Below are 15747 nucleotides of genomic sequence, written 5' to 3' on the forward strand. Positions count from 1 at the left end.
CCTCCTCCATACAAATACACTGAAAATGCAGTGGCAAAGAGAACAAACATGGCCCTGCCCTCTGAATGAGGGCCAGATTCGATAATTATTTATACAATTGTCAATCCCTGTTGGTTAAGCACTACAAAAGAGAAGAACAGGGCCCTGCTCTTCTCTTTTTTCTGGCATAATGCCTCTAGTAGTACAATAAGTTGTGGTAACAGTGGAAATTCTTGTCTTATTCATTACTTTGGTGATAGTGCTGCCAGTGTTCCTGGCATTTGAGGTTGAAATACTTGAAATACACGCACACGGCCAGGCGCAGTGGCTCACGCCTGTAATCCCAGCACTTTGGGAGGCCGAGGTGGGTGGATCATGAGGTCAGGCGTTTGAGACCAGCCTGGCCAACATAGTGAAACCCCGTCTCTACTAAAAATACAAAAAATTAGCCGGGCCTGGTGGTGGGCACCTGTAATCCCAGCTACTTGGGAGGCTGAGGCAGGAGAATTGCTTGAACCTGGGAGGCAGAGGTTGCACTGAGCCGAGATCGCGCCACTGCACTCCAGCCTGGGCGACAGTATGAGACTCTGTCTCAAAAAAAAAAACAAAACACAACAACAAAAAAATGCACACACACACACACACACACCTATGTATGTATGTGCTTGTGTTTTTTGAAATCATGTTCAGAAAATGTCCATGAAGTCTATTTTATTGAAACAAAAATAGTTGAGCATTTTGCCAGATGCCTTTTTAGTGTTATTAGAAATGATTCTATAATTTTTCTCCTTAGGTCTATCGTGAAGATAAATAATATTAATTGGTGTCCTCATATTGAACTATCCTGATTATGATATCTTGTTCTTTTATTGAACTGCTACACTTTTTAAACATTTTATTTAAAAATTTTGCACTAAAATTTATAAATAAGATTGGTCTGTAATTGTATTTTTTGTGTATCTTTGTTAGGTTTTGATATTAATGATATTAATATTATACTCACTTCATAAAGATAATTAAAAATTTTACCTTTTTGTATGCCTCAGGACAATTTAAGTAGTATAAGAATTCTCTGTTTTATAAAGGTTTGGTGTAATTCTTCCATGAAACTGCCATGACCTGGCATTTTGAAGTAGTTTATTCTTTGTACAGCTTTCTCAATTTCTTCTCGGTCTGTTAAGACTTTCTTTTATTGTGTCAACATAGGTAAGTTATATTTTTTAAGGAAATTATCCACTTTATTGAGGTTCTAAATGTAAAGAATTGTGCAAATTAACTTATGTGCTTTTGGGATAAGTTGTTATATATGTGTTTTGCATATATGTCCACATCTTCATTTTCTATAGATTTAGCAACAGTGAATTTTATTTTGTTTTTAAAAAGTCTAACTAGAAAATGGAATGAGTCCTGTAATATGTATTCAGATAACTCCTTTTGTTCTCTATCCAACCAGCGCATTATTTTTACTAGGTAAAAAACTCTGATTCTGTCACCATTTCTTTGTGAAGTATTAGTCTTGCAGCTGTGACAAGAACTTTGTGTCAACACAAACACAGGGGCTGTTTCTTATCTTCTTTTTGGAAATGTCATCTGGTGGATTAATGAGTAAGTGTCTTCTGTGTCATCTCTCATTTAAATGACTGGTACAGGCTGGGACCCATAGGATATTTTATTTCAAGCTGGAATTTGTCATTATTTATTTGGGGACAGAACAAGCCATATTTATTACTGTCTCTTCTCTACCAAGCACTCTTGGATTCCCAATACTTTTTTCCATCCCATGGTTGGAGGGATTGTTTTCAAGGCAAGCTTTTGAAAGCATCAGGTCTCACATCTGTGGATGCACACCCCAGGCTTGAGCTCTGCGGCAGGTTCCCGTCAGCCTTAGGATAAACCCTGGTCCTGCCATGGCACGCACATCCTTTCAGCCTGCTTCTCTGACTCCATCTCCTGGATGCTCCCCTGCCACTGTGCTCCTTTCTGACTGGCCCCTCAGCTCCTGGGACTCCTCTGGCTGGGATTCTTCTCTTCCCTCTGCCTGCAGTGCCCGTCCTAGACTTCTCATGGCGTCTTCTCGCTGCCAGGTCCCACCTTAGAGGGGCCTGGCTGTCTCATTCACATTCTCATATGCAAGTCTTTGGTGCTATGACATGGCTCTGCCCGGTGTCTGTCCTGGCACCTCTCACTCCTAAAATGACTGCATGATTGCTTCCTTGTTTATTATTTGTCCTGCACAGTAGAATATAAACTCCCAAGGACACCTAGCTCATCTGCCTATTCAGTTCTGTATCTCTAGCCCTTAAAACAATACCTGGCATAAAACTGAAGGCAGCAAGTATTTGTTAACAGCAAACAGTTTTGGAGGTTTTGTGTCGTTCATTGATTGAATGATTGCCATAAATAGCTCAGTGGTAAACCTGAGTCTAATCTTTGTCCATAATTATCTAAAATTTTATCTAAAATTTTAGGGAAATTAACTGAAATTTCACTCTATGGATACAGTAGTTAGGGAAGAATTTTAATGCTCATAGGAACAGAATTGAAAAAAAATCTAAACTCTGATTTCGTTTTACACCCATAGATCTCTGGTCTGGATTGATAGTTTGTGTCTTCTTTCAAGCCCTTTTCTATCTGGTGTACATCTTGAGGATAAACTGGAATAAAGTTGTGGAGCAGGTAACAGTCAGTGTATTATTTTAGAAAAATGGCTCTACTTAATCCCATGGCATGGTAAGGAACCTCTTAGGGTCAAAATGGTAAAAATGCTATTGGCAGAATGATTCACTGTGAATCATGAAATACATCTAACATTGTGGGGAGGGGAGGCAAAAGAAAACATATTTCAGCACATTCTCCTCTTTATATAGAGCTGATTTAATATCTACTAACCAGGGACTCAACCTAAAAAAGAAAAGGAATTAGGGCCAGGCATGGTGGCTCACACCTATTATCACAGCACTTCGGGAGGCCGAGGCAGGAGGATCACTTGAGCCCAAGTGAGTGTGAGACCAGCCTGGGCAACAGAGGAAGACCCTGTCTCTTAATTTAAAGATACATATATTTTGCTGTTTGGGTGTACTAGTTGTAGGAAAATAGTAGTTTGTTTCCTATTTATACTGACTTGTTAGCTGTTCTTTATGCCTCTTTCTATTTTGTCCGTAGTATCATAAAAGCAGTATGTTAAGTATCTGTGATCTGTGGGAAGTACTTTGGGGGCAGAACAACAACATATGGAGAGAGTCTGCATCTTCACTGATGTGAGCATCTATGTGCTGAACTGGGAGCTGTTTTTTTGTTTGTTTTTTTCTCGAGATGGAATCTCGCTCTGTTGCCCAGGCTGGAGTGCAATTGCGTGATCTCAGCTCACTGCAACCTCTGCTTCCTCGGTTCAAGCGATTCTCCTCTCTCAGACTCCCAAATAGCTGGGATTACAGGTGCGTGCCACCACGCCTGGCTAATTTTTTGTATTTTTAGTAGAGACGGTGGTGGGTCGTGGCAGGCGGGGGGGGGGTTCACTTTGTTGGCCAGGCTGGTCTCGAATTCCTGACCTTGTGATCCACCCACCTCAGCCTCCCAAAGTGCTGGGATTACAGGTGTGAGCCACCATGCCTGGCCAAGCCGTGTTTCCTGTTTCAGGCTTGAGATGAGATGGATGGTCAGGCACAGTGGCTCACACCTGTAATCCAAGTACTTTAGGAGGCTGAGGCAGGAGAATCACTTGAGGCCAGGAGTTCAAGACTAGCCTGGGCAACATAGCAAGAAGCCATCTCTACTAAAAATAATAATACTTTTTTTAAAAAAGAGATGGGTGGTTGGCTTAGGGATTATTAACAAGGAAACAAGATGAGTTTAGGCATATCAACCATCACTGTCTAAGCCTTGATCACCTTTACGTTTTAGATTTGCCTAACTATGATGCATCCTATCTTTCCTATCTTCTGTTTGATTTATTCAGGGACTAAACTTTATAGGAGATTAAGATGGGCCATAAACTACCCATTAGATCACAATACCATTGACCTTTAGACTTTTTTCCTTCTATCTGTGTTTTGGAACACTAAAGGGCACAAGTGCAAATGATATGTTAAACTTGCCGCTTTAGCAACAGCAGCTTTTTATATTATTGTTGTGAACTGAGGCTGTGTTTTTCTGGCGTTGTTCTCTTGCTTTATGGCACATCCAGGACCAAGACAGACTGTGCTAGATACTGTAACCCATTAGCAGTAGGTTTCATAGTAGCTTTATTTATTTTTCGAGACAGAGTCTCACTCTGTCACTCAGACTGCAGTGCAATGGTGCAATCTTGGCTCACTGCGACCCCCACTTCCTGGGTTCAAATTATTCTCCTGCCATAGTCTCCTGAGTAGCTGGGATTAGTCCACCACCACACCTGGCTAGTTTTTTGCATTTTAGTAGAGATAGGGTTTTGCCATGTTGGCCAGGCTGGTCTTAAAACTCCTGGCCTCAGGTGATCCACCCACCTCAACCTTCCAAAGTGCTGGGATTACAGGTGTGAGCCATTGCGCCCAGCCCACAATGGCTTTAAGTCAAAGTTTTAGCAAACAACTACTAGTGTGATTAAACTTACTCTGCATTTACTCATGTGACACTTGTTTCTAGGCACAGGTTCAAGCTGGACTAAAAGGGAATAAAGAAACCATGCCTACCTCCTCAGGTAACAGAGGCCATTCTCTAGTATATTCAATGTCTGATGTACGAAAACTGGCACAGTGCAGCCAGAGTTGCTCAGTTTGCAAGATCCTGCTCTCTTGCTCAATAAAACTTGTCTCAGCCGTAGTAATTGGTGAGATCACCTGTGGGTTCTCCTATGAAATATTTTTAAATGTAATTTCACATACACTAACTGATAACTGAGGGTTATTATTTACAACATATTCTTATGTAAACTTCATAATATGCCTTTACTTGACCCGGACATAACTGAATACCCCACTATTCTCTGCAAACAGATCTACCTATCCTGGGAAGAGAAGTAACTGAGGGAATCATTTTGCCTGGTATCATCAGACCAGAGAGCCAGACCCTTCTACTGATGAGACCAGAAGAAAACACCCAGTATGCAATGTCCACCGCTGGAGAGATCCTGACAGTGAGGCAGCTGATATTCTATTGTGGAATGGCTTTAGCTTTTGCTGTCACCGTCCTTTCAGCAGGAATTTTCATTAAGCGTTTTCAATGACCATGGTTATATGCCATATGTTAAGTATGAAAGGTGACCTTGTTATTTGGACAGTTTTTACTCTTAACTGTGGATGGAAAGAATATCAGGGATGTTTCCTTGGTTATTCTAAAGAATTGCACTATCCTATTGGAGATCAAGAAAGGGGCTATAATTTTAAGTAAACTTTTCCCTGTTAATTTTATCATGGTTTCTAAATATACAAATTAGATTTTCCTTGATGTAAAGGTTACTTACTCTTTCTTATTTCAAACATCTTTCTTCTCCTGGGGAGTGGTTCATAGTCCTGTAAAATATTATTGCTGATCTAGTTTTCTTTGTATTTCTCTATGAATGTACTTAATCTTGTCAGTGAGTGTATATTAAGTGCTTGTTCAAGTCCTATCTCAGGTATTGCCATATAAGCTTTTATAAAATGGAACCTCTTAAAATTTACATGTATGCTGACAATATTTGGAGCTATACAGTCAATATAAAAGATTAACTTTTAGCATTTTTGCCTTTTAATTAATTTTGTGGCAACTTTCATTTAAAGTAGAAAATAAATCTGTGTTCTCTTCTGCTACTCAGCTCCCAGAATGTTGGCAGCTACGGTGGCCTCATCCTCAAAGCAAAAGAGTTTTAGAGTCTTTTATAGAAAATTAGACCAGCCCAAAAAGAAAATCCTTAAAACACTGTGAATATTGGGTATTCTCTCACACAAAGCCCACCAGATTCCCAGGAGAGGAGCCCACAGTTGAAAGCACCCAATGTCACCAGTGCTTCCCTTAGCTTATTTCTCTCCCTCTCGAGTGTTAACAAGCAACCCAGTATTATCAGATTATTTGTGAAAATCCAATTATAGGAGAAAGCAACCAGAAAAAAAAATAGATGTTATAGGGAGAAAACTCACATCTTCAAAGAGGTAACGCAAAATATTTCAACTATGATATAGAATAGGATGCTATAGAATAAAACATTCAGCCAGGTATGGTGGTGCACGCTTCTAATCCCGGCACTTTGGGAGGCCAAGGCGGGCGGATGGGTTGAGCCTAGGAGTTCAAGACCAACCTTGGTAACATGGCAAAACCCCATCTCTACAACAAAACCACGTGTCTGTAGTCCCAGCTACTTAGGAGTCTGAGGTGGGAAGATCACTTGAGCCCAGGAGTTCGAGGCTACAGTGAGCTCTGATCACACCACTGCACTCCAAAAAAAAGTTTTTTTTTTTTTTCCAGAAGATTATGTATGTACGTATGTATGTATTTATTTATTTATTTTGAGACAGGATCTGGCTCTGTCTCCCTGGCTCCAGCAGTGGCATGATCATAGCTCACTGTAGCTTTGATCTCCTGGGCTGAAGCGATCCTCCCACCTCAGTCTCCCATGTAGCTGGGACTACAGGTGTGCACCACCACTTCTGGCTAACTTTTTTTCTTTAGTTTTAGTAGAAATGAGATCTCACTATGCTTCCCATGGTGGTCTTGAACTTCCAAGCTCAAGAGATCCTCCTGCCTTGGTCTCCCAAAGTGCTGGGATTACAGGCATGAGCCACTGTGCCTGGCCTTAGATTTTATTGAAGTAAAATTCATATAACATAAAATTAACCCTTCCAAAACATTTTTATCATAATGAAAAGGAAATTCAGATTATTAACCTCTCACTCCCCACACCCCTCTCCCTGAGTTCCCGGCAACCACTAATCTGCTCTCTGTGTCTGTGGATTTACCTATTTTGGATATTTCATAATGAAGGAATCATAGAACATGTGACCTTTTGAGTCTGGCTTTTTGAACTTGGCATGCATGATGGTTTTGCAATTCCTCTATTTTTTTTTTGAAACAGAGTCTCACCTGTCACCCAGGCTGGAGTGCAGTGGCACGATCTCAGCTCACTGCAACCTCCGCCTCCCGGGTTCAAGCAATTCTCCTGTCTCAGCCTCCTGAGTAACTGGGACTACAGGTGCATGCCACCATGCCCAGCTCATTTTTGTATTTTTACTAGAGATGGGGTTTCACCATGTTGGTTAGGCTGGTCTTGAATTCCTGACCTCATGATCCGTCCACCTCAGCCTCCTAAAGTGCTGGGATTACAGGCATGAGCCACCATGCCTGGCTCGCGATTCCTCTGTATTGTAGCATGTCTCTCAAAACTTGATTCCTTTTTCTGGCTGAATAGTTTATTGTGTGATATGCCACATGGTGTTTATTAATCAGTTGATGGACTTTTAGATTGTTTCTACTTTTTGGCTATTGTGAATAACGCTGCAGTAAATACTCATGTACAAGTTTTTGTTTGAACACCTGTTTTCACTTCTTTTGAGTCTATACCTAGGAGTGGAATTACTGGGTTATATGATAATTCTATTTTTTTCTTTCTTTCTTTTTTTTTGAGACGGAGTCTTGCTCTGTTGCCCAGGCTGGAGTGCAGTGGTGTGATCTTGGCTCACTGCAAGCTCCACCTCCCAGGTTCACACCATTCTCCTGCCTCAGCCTCCCGAGTAGCTGGGACTACAGGTGCCCGCTACCACGCCTGACTAATTTTTTGTATTTTTAGTAGAGATGGGGTTTCACCGTGTTAGCCAGGATGGTCTCGATATCCTGACCTCGTGATATGCCTGCCTCAGCCTCCCAAAGTGCTGGGATTACAGGCAGATAATTCTATTTTTTTTGAGGAACTGCCAAAATGTTTCCCATGGTGGCTGCACCATTCTTCATTGCCACCAGCAGTGTATGAGGTTTCCAGTTTCTCCACATCCTTGCTAACACTTGTGATTTTCTTTTTGATTTTAGTTATATCATACTAGTGGGTGGGAAGTGATGTCTCATTGTGATTACTAGAGATCACATACTACTAATGATGCCAAGCCTATTTTCTGAAATACTTCAGAAACTCAGATACACATAAAGGAATTATGTATTAGAAAAGGAATAAATGAAGGTAAAATATTTTATCTTTCTTATTTTTAATTGATAAAAATATAAGAAAATAATAGCAACAATATATTTGGTTATTACAGCCTGTGCATAGCTAAAATGAATGACAACAGTGTTATAAGTGTCAAGAGGGAGGAACTGAGAATATTCTAAGGCACTTGCATTACCCATGAAGAAGAATAGGGTTATTCAAAAGTGGAATTAGGTTAGTTGTAAATGTATATTGCAAACTCTAGGACAACTAATGAAAAAGTTTTTAAAAAGTAATATAATCAATATGCTAAGAGAAGAAAATAGAATCTCATAAAATGCTCAGTTAAAACCACAATGGAAGAAAAAGTAACAAGGACAACAAATAGAAAAGGTAGGCTGGGTGCAGTGGCTCACACCTGTAATCTCAGCACTTTGGGAAGCTGAGGTGGGCAGATCACGAGGTCAGGAGATAGAGACCATCCTGGCTAACACAGTGAAACCCCGTCTCTACTGAAAATACAAAAAATTAGCCAGGCATGGTGGCGGGCACCTGTAGTCCCAGCTACTTGGGAGGCTGAGGCAGGATAATGGCCTGAACCTGGGAGGCGGAGCTTGCAGTGAGCCGAGATCGCACCACTGTACTCCAGCCTGGGTGACAGAGCCAGACTCCATCTCAAAACAAACAAACAAACAAACAAAAAATAGAAAAGGTAACATATACAGATACTAATCTCATTATACCAATAATGACACCTTTTCTTTGAAAAATAAAAACACTTAATAAAGTGAGAATAGAAGGAAAGTTCCTCAAAATGATAAAAGCCATATATGACAAACCTCCAGCTAAGATCATACTCAATGGTGAAAGACTAAAAGCTTTTCCCCTAAGATCAGGAACAAGACAAAAATGTCTGCTTTCCCCACTTCTATTCACAATACTATTGAAAGTTTAAGATGGTGCAATTAGGCAACAAAAAGAATAAAAGGCATTTACATTGGAAAAGAAGGGGTAAAATTACCTGTGTTCAAAAATAACATGATCTTATATGTATAAAACCCTTAACATTCCACAAAACCATTAGACCCAATTAACAAATTCAGAAGTCACAGGATGCAAATCACAACACACAAAATGAGTTGCATTTCTATACACTAGCAATGAATGATCCCAAAAAGAAATTAAGAAAACAATTCCATTTTTAATAGCATCAAAAAGAATCAAATGCATAGGAATAAATTTACCATGGAGGCAATAGACTTGTACACTAAAAACTATAAAACATAACTGAAAGAAATTAAAGAAGACATAAATAAAAGACAACCCATACTCATGCATATGAAGACTTAATACTGTTAAGATAACAATATTACCAAAAGCGATTTAAAGATTCAATGCAATCTCTATCAAAATCCCTAAGACATATTGCAGAAATAGAAAAATCCACCCTAAAATACATATGGAATCTCAATGAACCCAAACAGCCAAAAATGTCTTGACAAAGAAGAACAAAGTGAAAAGACTCAGATTGCTTGATTCCAAAACTACAAAGCTACATAATCACAACAGTGTGGTATTGGCATAAAGACACGCCTATGGACAGAATTGGGAATGCAGAAATGAACACTTGCATATATGGTCAAATGACTTAAACAAGTGTGCCAATACCATTCAATGGGAAAAGAAAAGTCTTTTCATCAAATTGTGCTGGGAAAACTGGATACCCACATAGAAAAGAATGAAGTTGATCCCCTATTTACGATATATAAATATTAGCTCAAAAGTGATCAGTCCGAGTACAGTGGCTCACATCTATAATCCCAGCACTTTGGAAGGCCAAGGTGGGCTGATTGCTTGAGCCCAGGAGTTCAAGACCAGCCTGAGCAATATGGCAAAACCCTGTCTCTACAAAAAATACACACACACACACACACACACACACACACACACGTGTGGTGATGTGTGCCTGTAGTCCCAGCTACTCAAGAGGCTGAGGTGGGAGGATCACCTGAGCCTGGGAGATGAAGACTGCAGTGAGTTCTGATTGCACCACTGTACTGCAGGGTGACTGAGTGAGACCCTATCTCAAAAAAAAAAAAAAAGTGATCAAAGACCTAAACATAAGAGCAAACACTAAGCCTGCCAGAAGAAAACATAAGGGGAAATCTGGATTGGGCAGTGATTACCTGGATATGCACAAGCAACAACAACAAAATAGGTAAACAGGACTTCATCAAAATTAGAAACTTTTGTACATAAAAGGACACTATTAATAATACAAACAGGTAACCTTCTGAATGGGAAAAGGTATTTGCATAGCATATATCTGATAAGGGATTTATGTTCGGACATAAATTCTTAACAACTCACAACAACAAAATATACAAACAGCCTAATTCAAAACTAGGCATATGGCTGGGGATGGTGGCTCATGCCTGTAATCCCAGGGAGGCTGAGGCAGGTGGATCACTTGAGGTCAGGAGTTCAAGACCAGCCTGGCCAACATGGTGAAACCCCATCTCTACTAAAAACACAAAAATTAGCTGGGCATGGTGGCAGCCACCTGTAATCTCAGCTACTCAGGAGGCTGAGGCAGGAGAATCACTTAAACCTGGGAGGCGGAGGTTGCAGTGAGCCAAGATCACGCCACTGCACTCCAGCCTGGGTGACAGAGAGAGACTCTGTCTCAAAAACAAAAAACTAAAAAACTAGGCATAGGGCTTGAACAGACATTTCTCCAGAGAAGATAAACAGCTAATCAGGGCATGAAAACATTCTCTCTGCATCACTAGTCATTAGGGAAATGCAAATAAAAACCACAAGGAGACATTACTTTATACCTATTATAGGGGTCATTATAGAAAAAAAACAGAAAGCAAGTTTTGGTGAGAATGTGGAGAAATTGGAACTATTGTACATTGCTGATGGGAACGTAAAATGGTATAACCACTATAGAAAATAGTATATGAGATCTTTAACAAATATAGAATTATGATATGCTGCAGGGACTCAAACAGATATTTGTACACCAGTGTTCATAGCAGCATTATTCACAATAGCCAAAAGGTAGAATCAACCCAAATGTCCATTTTGTAAATGGATAAACAAAATGTGGTATACTTACAATGGAATATTACTCAACTTTAAAAAGAAATGAAATTCTGATATATGCTATAGCATGGATGAACCTTAAAAACATTGTGCTAGGGCTGGTGGTGCTGTGGTTCTTGCCTATAATCTCTGCACTTTGGGAGATGGAGGCAGGAGGATCCCTTGAGCTCAGGAGTCTGAGCCAGCCTGGGCAAAATGGCGAGACCCTGTCTCTACAAAAAATTTTAAAATTAGCCAGGTATGGTGGCACATGCTTGTGGTCCCAGCTACTCAGGAGGCTGAGGTGGGAAGATCACTTGTGCCTGGGAGGTTGAGGCTGCAGTAAGCCATGTTTGTGCCACTGCGCTCCAGCCAGGGTAACAGAGCAAGACCCTGTTTTCCCCTAAAAAGAAAACATTGTGCTAAGGCAAATAAGCCATATGCAGGCCTATTATACAAGGACACTTGTACAAGTATGCAAGGACACATATTGTATGATTACACTTACGTGAGGTACCCAGAATAGTCAAAATCATAAAGTATAGAGGTTATTAGGGGATTGAAAGAGGGCAAGAGGGGAATTATTGTTTATGGGTACAATTTCTGTTTGGGATGATGAAAATGATCTAAAAGTGAATGATATTGATGGTTGCAGAACATTGTGAATGTACTTAATGTCACTGAATTGTGCACCTTAATGGTTAAAATAGTAAGTTTTATTTATCTATTTTATTTCAATAATAAAAATGCCTCACTTGGATCACAAACATCTACAAAATTCTACAGATAACATATTAGTCAAAAGAAGCTGCATGCCTTCCTGCTAATATTAGGAACAAAGCAAGGATGTCCCCTCTCACCACTCATTTTCAACATTGTAACTGAGGTTTTAGCTAATGTAATAAGACAAATAAAGGAAATGTATACATATTAGGAAGAAAGAAATTAAGCTGCCTTTGTTCACAGATAACATGATTATCAAGGTAGAACATCCCAAATAATCAACAAAAAAGATTTCTGGAACTAATAAGTGATTATAGCATGGTATCCGGATGAAAGTTATTATACAAAGTCAATTATCTTACTATACAATAGCAATGAACACTTTGGATTTGAAATTAAAATTAAAAACACCACTTACATTAGCACCAAAAAGGGGGGGGGGTAATACTTAGATATAAATCTAAATATATACAAGATCTATATGAGGAAAACTACAAAATTCTGATGTAAGAAACCAAAGGAGATGTAAATAAATGAAGAGACAGTCCATGTTCACGGAAATGAAGAGTTGAAATTGAAAAGATGCCAGTTCTTCTCAACTTGATACATGGATTCAACACTCTCAATCAAAATCTAGCAGTTTATTTTGTAGATATTGACAAACTTGATTCTAAAGATGACATGGAAAAGCAAAAACCCAGAATAGCCAACACAATGTTGAAGAACAAAGTTGGTAGACTGACACTACCAACTATAGGATTTACCATAAAGGTAGAGTAAACACAATAATGTGGCACTGATGACTGAATAGACAAATCAATAGAACAGAATACAAAACTGAAAATGGATTTACACTAATACAGTCAACTAAGGTTTGACAAAGAAACAAAAGCAATTCAGTGGAGAAAGGACAGCCTGTTTGACGAATGGTACTGAAACAACTAGATATCCACATGCCAAAAAACAAAACAAAACCAAAACCTAGAGAAAGATCTTATATCTTTCTTTTCTTCCTGACATGCATCACTATAAAACTCCTAGGATAACATAGGAGAACATCTAGATGGCCTTGGGTTTGGCAATGACTTTTTAGATACAAAACCAAAAGCACAATTCATGAAAGAAAAAATTCATAAAATGGACTTCATTAAATAGAATGAAAAGACAAGCCAAGGATTATGAGAAGATCTTTGTAAAAACATATCTTATATAAAAGACTATTTATCTAAAATATACAAATAACTCTTTAAACTCAACAATAAAAAGCAACCCAATTAAAAATGGTCTAAACAGACACCTCACCGAAGAATCTGTACAGATGGCAAATAAAGATGTGTAAAGATACTCAACACTATGTGTCATCAGGGAATTGGCAATAAAACAATGAGATACCACTACACACCTATGAGAATGGCTAAAATCCAAAGCACTTATGCCACCAAATGCTGGCAAGGATGTGGCACAGCAGGAACTCTCATATATTGGTAGGAATGCATGATGAATGGTACAGCCACTTTGGAAGAGTTTTGCAGTTTCTTACAAAGCTAAGCATAGGTCTCCAATAAGCACATACCAGCTATTTACCCAAATGAGTTGAAAACTTACATCCACATGTTTTATGTATTTTTTGTATATTTTATGTATATTTTACCATTTTAATCATTTTAAGTGAACAATTCAGTGGCGTTAAGTACATTCACAATGTTGTGCAATCATCGCCACTATTTACCTCCAGAACTTTTTCATCATTCCAAATTGAAATTCTGTCCCCATCAAGCGGTAGCTCTGTTACCACAACCGCTTCCCTTGCCCCCTGCTCCAGCCCTTAGTAACCACTGTTCTACTTTCTGTTTCTATGAATTTGACTATTCTAAGTATATCATGTAAATGGAATCATTTGTCTCCTTTTCATTTTATGTAATTTTGTCAAACTTCTCTTTTTGTATCTCTTACCTTTTGTTCTCACGCAACTTTAATCTTTATTAAGGTGTGCTTTTCTCTTCTCTTTCTTTCCTGAGTTTCAATTCGAGTTTGCCCTCTCCTGTTTTCTTATAATCTATTCTTTAATCCCTCACAGACTTCCTTTGGGCTAACGCCTCCGCCCCCACCCCCAAAGATCATGTGTCACTGTCTTAAGAGATTGTGAGAACTACACATCAGAATGCTTCATCTTTTGTAAAAGTCTGTATCTCCTTTTTCCTTAGAGTTATATGCATGTGTGCATGTGTGTAGTGTCTATGGTCCCATGTTTGTTCTTTTCGATTACTGATCTGTGGACACAAACATTTATACTGGCATTTGCTGAAGAAGAGTGTGTTGAAAGTTAGGAAAGGTGTCCAAGGCAGTCTGAGGCTTCAATTCAGGTCTGTTGTCTTAAACACCTTTCATAAAATCTGCTATTCCCAGCTGTGGAAATATGTGCAAATAATACACATGAAAAGGTACCCACCATGATTAGTCACTAGGGAAATGCAAGTTAACATCACAAGGAGATATCACTACAAGCTGGGTGCAGTGGCTCACACCTGTAACCCCAGCACTTTGGGAGGCCAAGGTGAGCGGATCACCTGAGCTCAGGAGTTCGAGACCAGCCTGGGCAACATGGCAAAACCCTGTCTCTACTAAAAATTAAAAATTAGCCAGGCACGGGGACACGCACCTGTAATGCGAGCAACCAGGGAGGCTAAAGTGAGAGGATCACTTGAGCCCAGGAAGCAGAGGTTGCTGTGAGCTGAGATCCTACCACTGCACTCTTTTTTTTTTTTTGAGACAGTCTCAAAAAAAAAGAGAGAGAGAGACAGAGAGATCACTACGCATCCACCAGAATGGGTAATTTTTTTTTTTAATCAAGTTTTAGAAAGGAGCTGCTAGACTGTGGTGGGGAATATAAATTGGTATAAAAACAATGAAAAATTATTTGGCCTCTAAAGTTAAACATGTATTTACTTTCACCCAGAAATTCTATAGTGGTGATTGGGTAGGGGCCTAAGAGGAATGCTGGTAATGTTCTGGGTCATAGATACAGGTAGATAAACTCTGTCATAATTTACTGTAGGCACTGTTTTGTATTTATGTAGTATCCAACGAAAATGCAATGAAATTTGGGCCAGAAGGCAGAAAGAACTCCTGGGTACACACTCACTACCTTAGTCCCCCTGAGGTTTAAATGATTAAAAGTGTCTGTTTCATCCTTGCCTTTAAGAAAACTCTCTCTGCTGACAACTGAGCAGATCAAAGATCTAAAGGTTGTGGTGGAGAAGGGTCATGGAGTAGACAACCCACAAGAAAAACAAAAACAAAAACTTGGTTTTTTTTTTTAGCTGAAAAAGGAGGATGGAAAAGTATAGTGGGCAGGCATAGTAAAATCGCTACAGTATACTGCATTTCTGAAAGGAGTAGCTTGTGAGGACTCACCCCTTACCCCTATATCCTGCTGTGGTGATTTCATTACCCATAGCTACTTAAATCAATGAGTATATCATATTCAAAAGCTGAAGGGAGAATGTTTCAGCTTGGGAGTGTAGTAAAAGAATTCCCAGTCCTCTGTTTGGTTCCATAAATATATCACCTTGTTCTATTAAAGCACTTGGATGTGATTTTTAAATATGCCCAACAAAATGCCATCAGTTGATTTCTCTAACTAATAAAGAAAATGTTCAAGAGTTGGTAGTAAACTCTTGGTGATTATGCCATTAGAATCAGAGTACATCGTTTGTAAGAAATCCTCAGCTGGGCACGGTGGCTCACGCCTGTAATCCCAGCACTTTGGGAGGCTGAGGCGGCGGATCATGAGGTCAGGAGTTTGAGACCAGCCTGACCAACATGGTGAAACCCTGTCTCTACTGAAAATACAAAAATTAGCTGGGCAT

General features: G+C 39.4%; 1 protein-coding gene across 1 annotated transcript in view; it reads left to right on the forward strand.

Moving 5' to 3' along the window:
* LOC116483169 (uncharacterized) overlaps positions 1-5616 on the forward strand; it is a 51754-nt gene extending 46138 nt beyond the window's left edge. Inside the window, 3 exon segments of the mRNA XM_058428113.1 lie at positions 2549-2655; positions 4600-4654; positions 4950-5616. Of these exon segments, the coding sequence (XP_058284096.1) occupies positions 2549-2655; positions 4600-4654; positions 4950-5179 (392 nt within the window). The 3' untranslated portion in view covers positions 5180-5616.
* Positions 5617-15747: the final 10131 nt, after the last annotated feature.

Source organism: Hylobates moloch, unplaced genomic scaffold (genome assembly GCF_009828535.3).
Source record: "Hylobates moloch isolate HMO894 unplaced genomic scaffold, HMol_V3 SCAFFOLD_15, whole genome shotgun sequence".
Taxonomy (NCBI): domain Eukaryota; kingdom Metazoa; phylum Chordata; class Mammalia; order Primates; family Hylobatidae; genus Hylobates; species Hylobates moloch.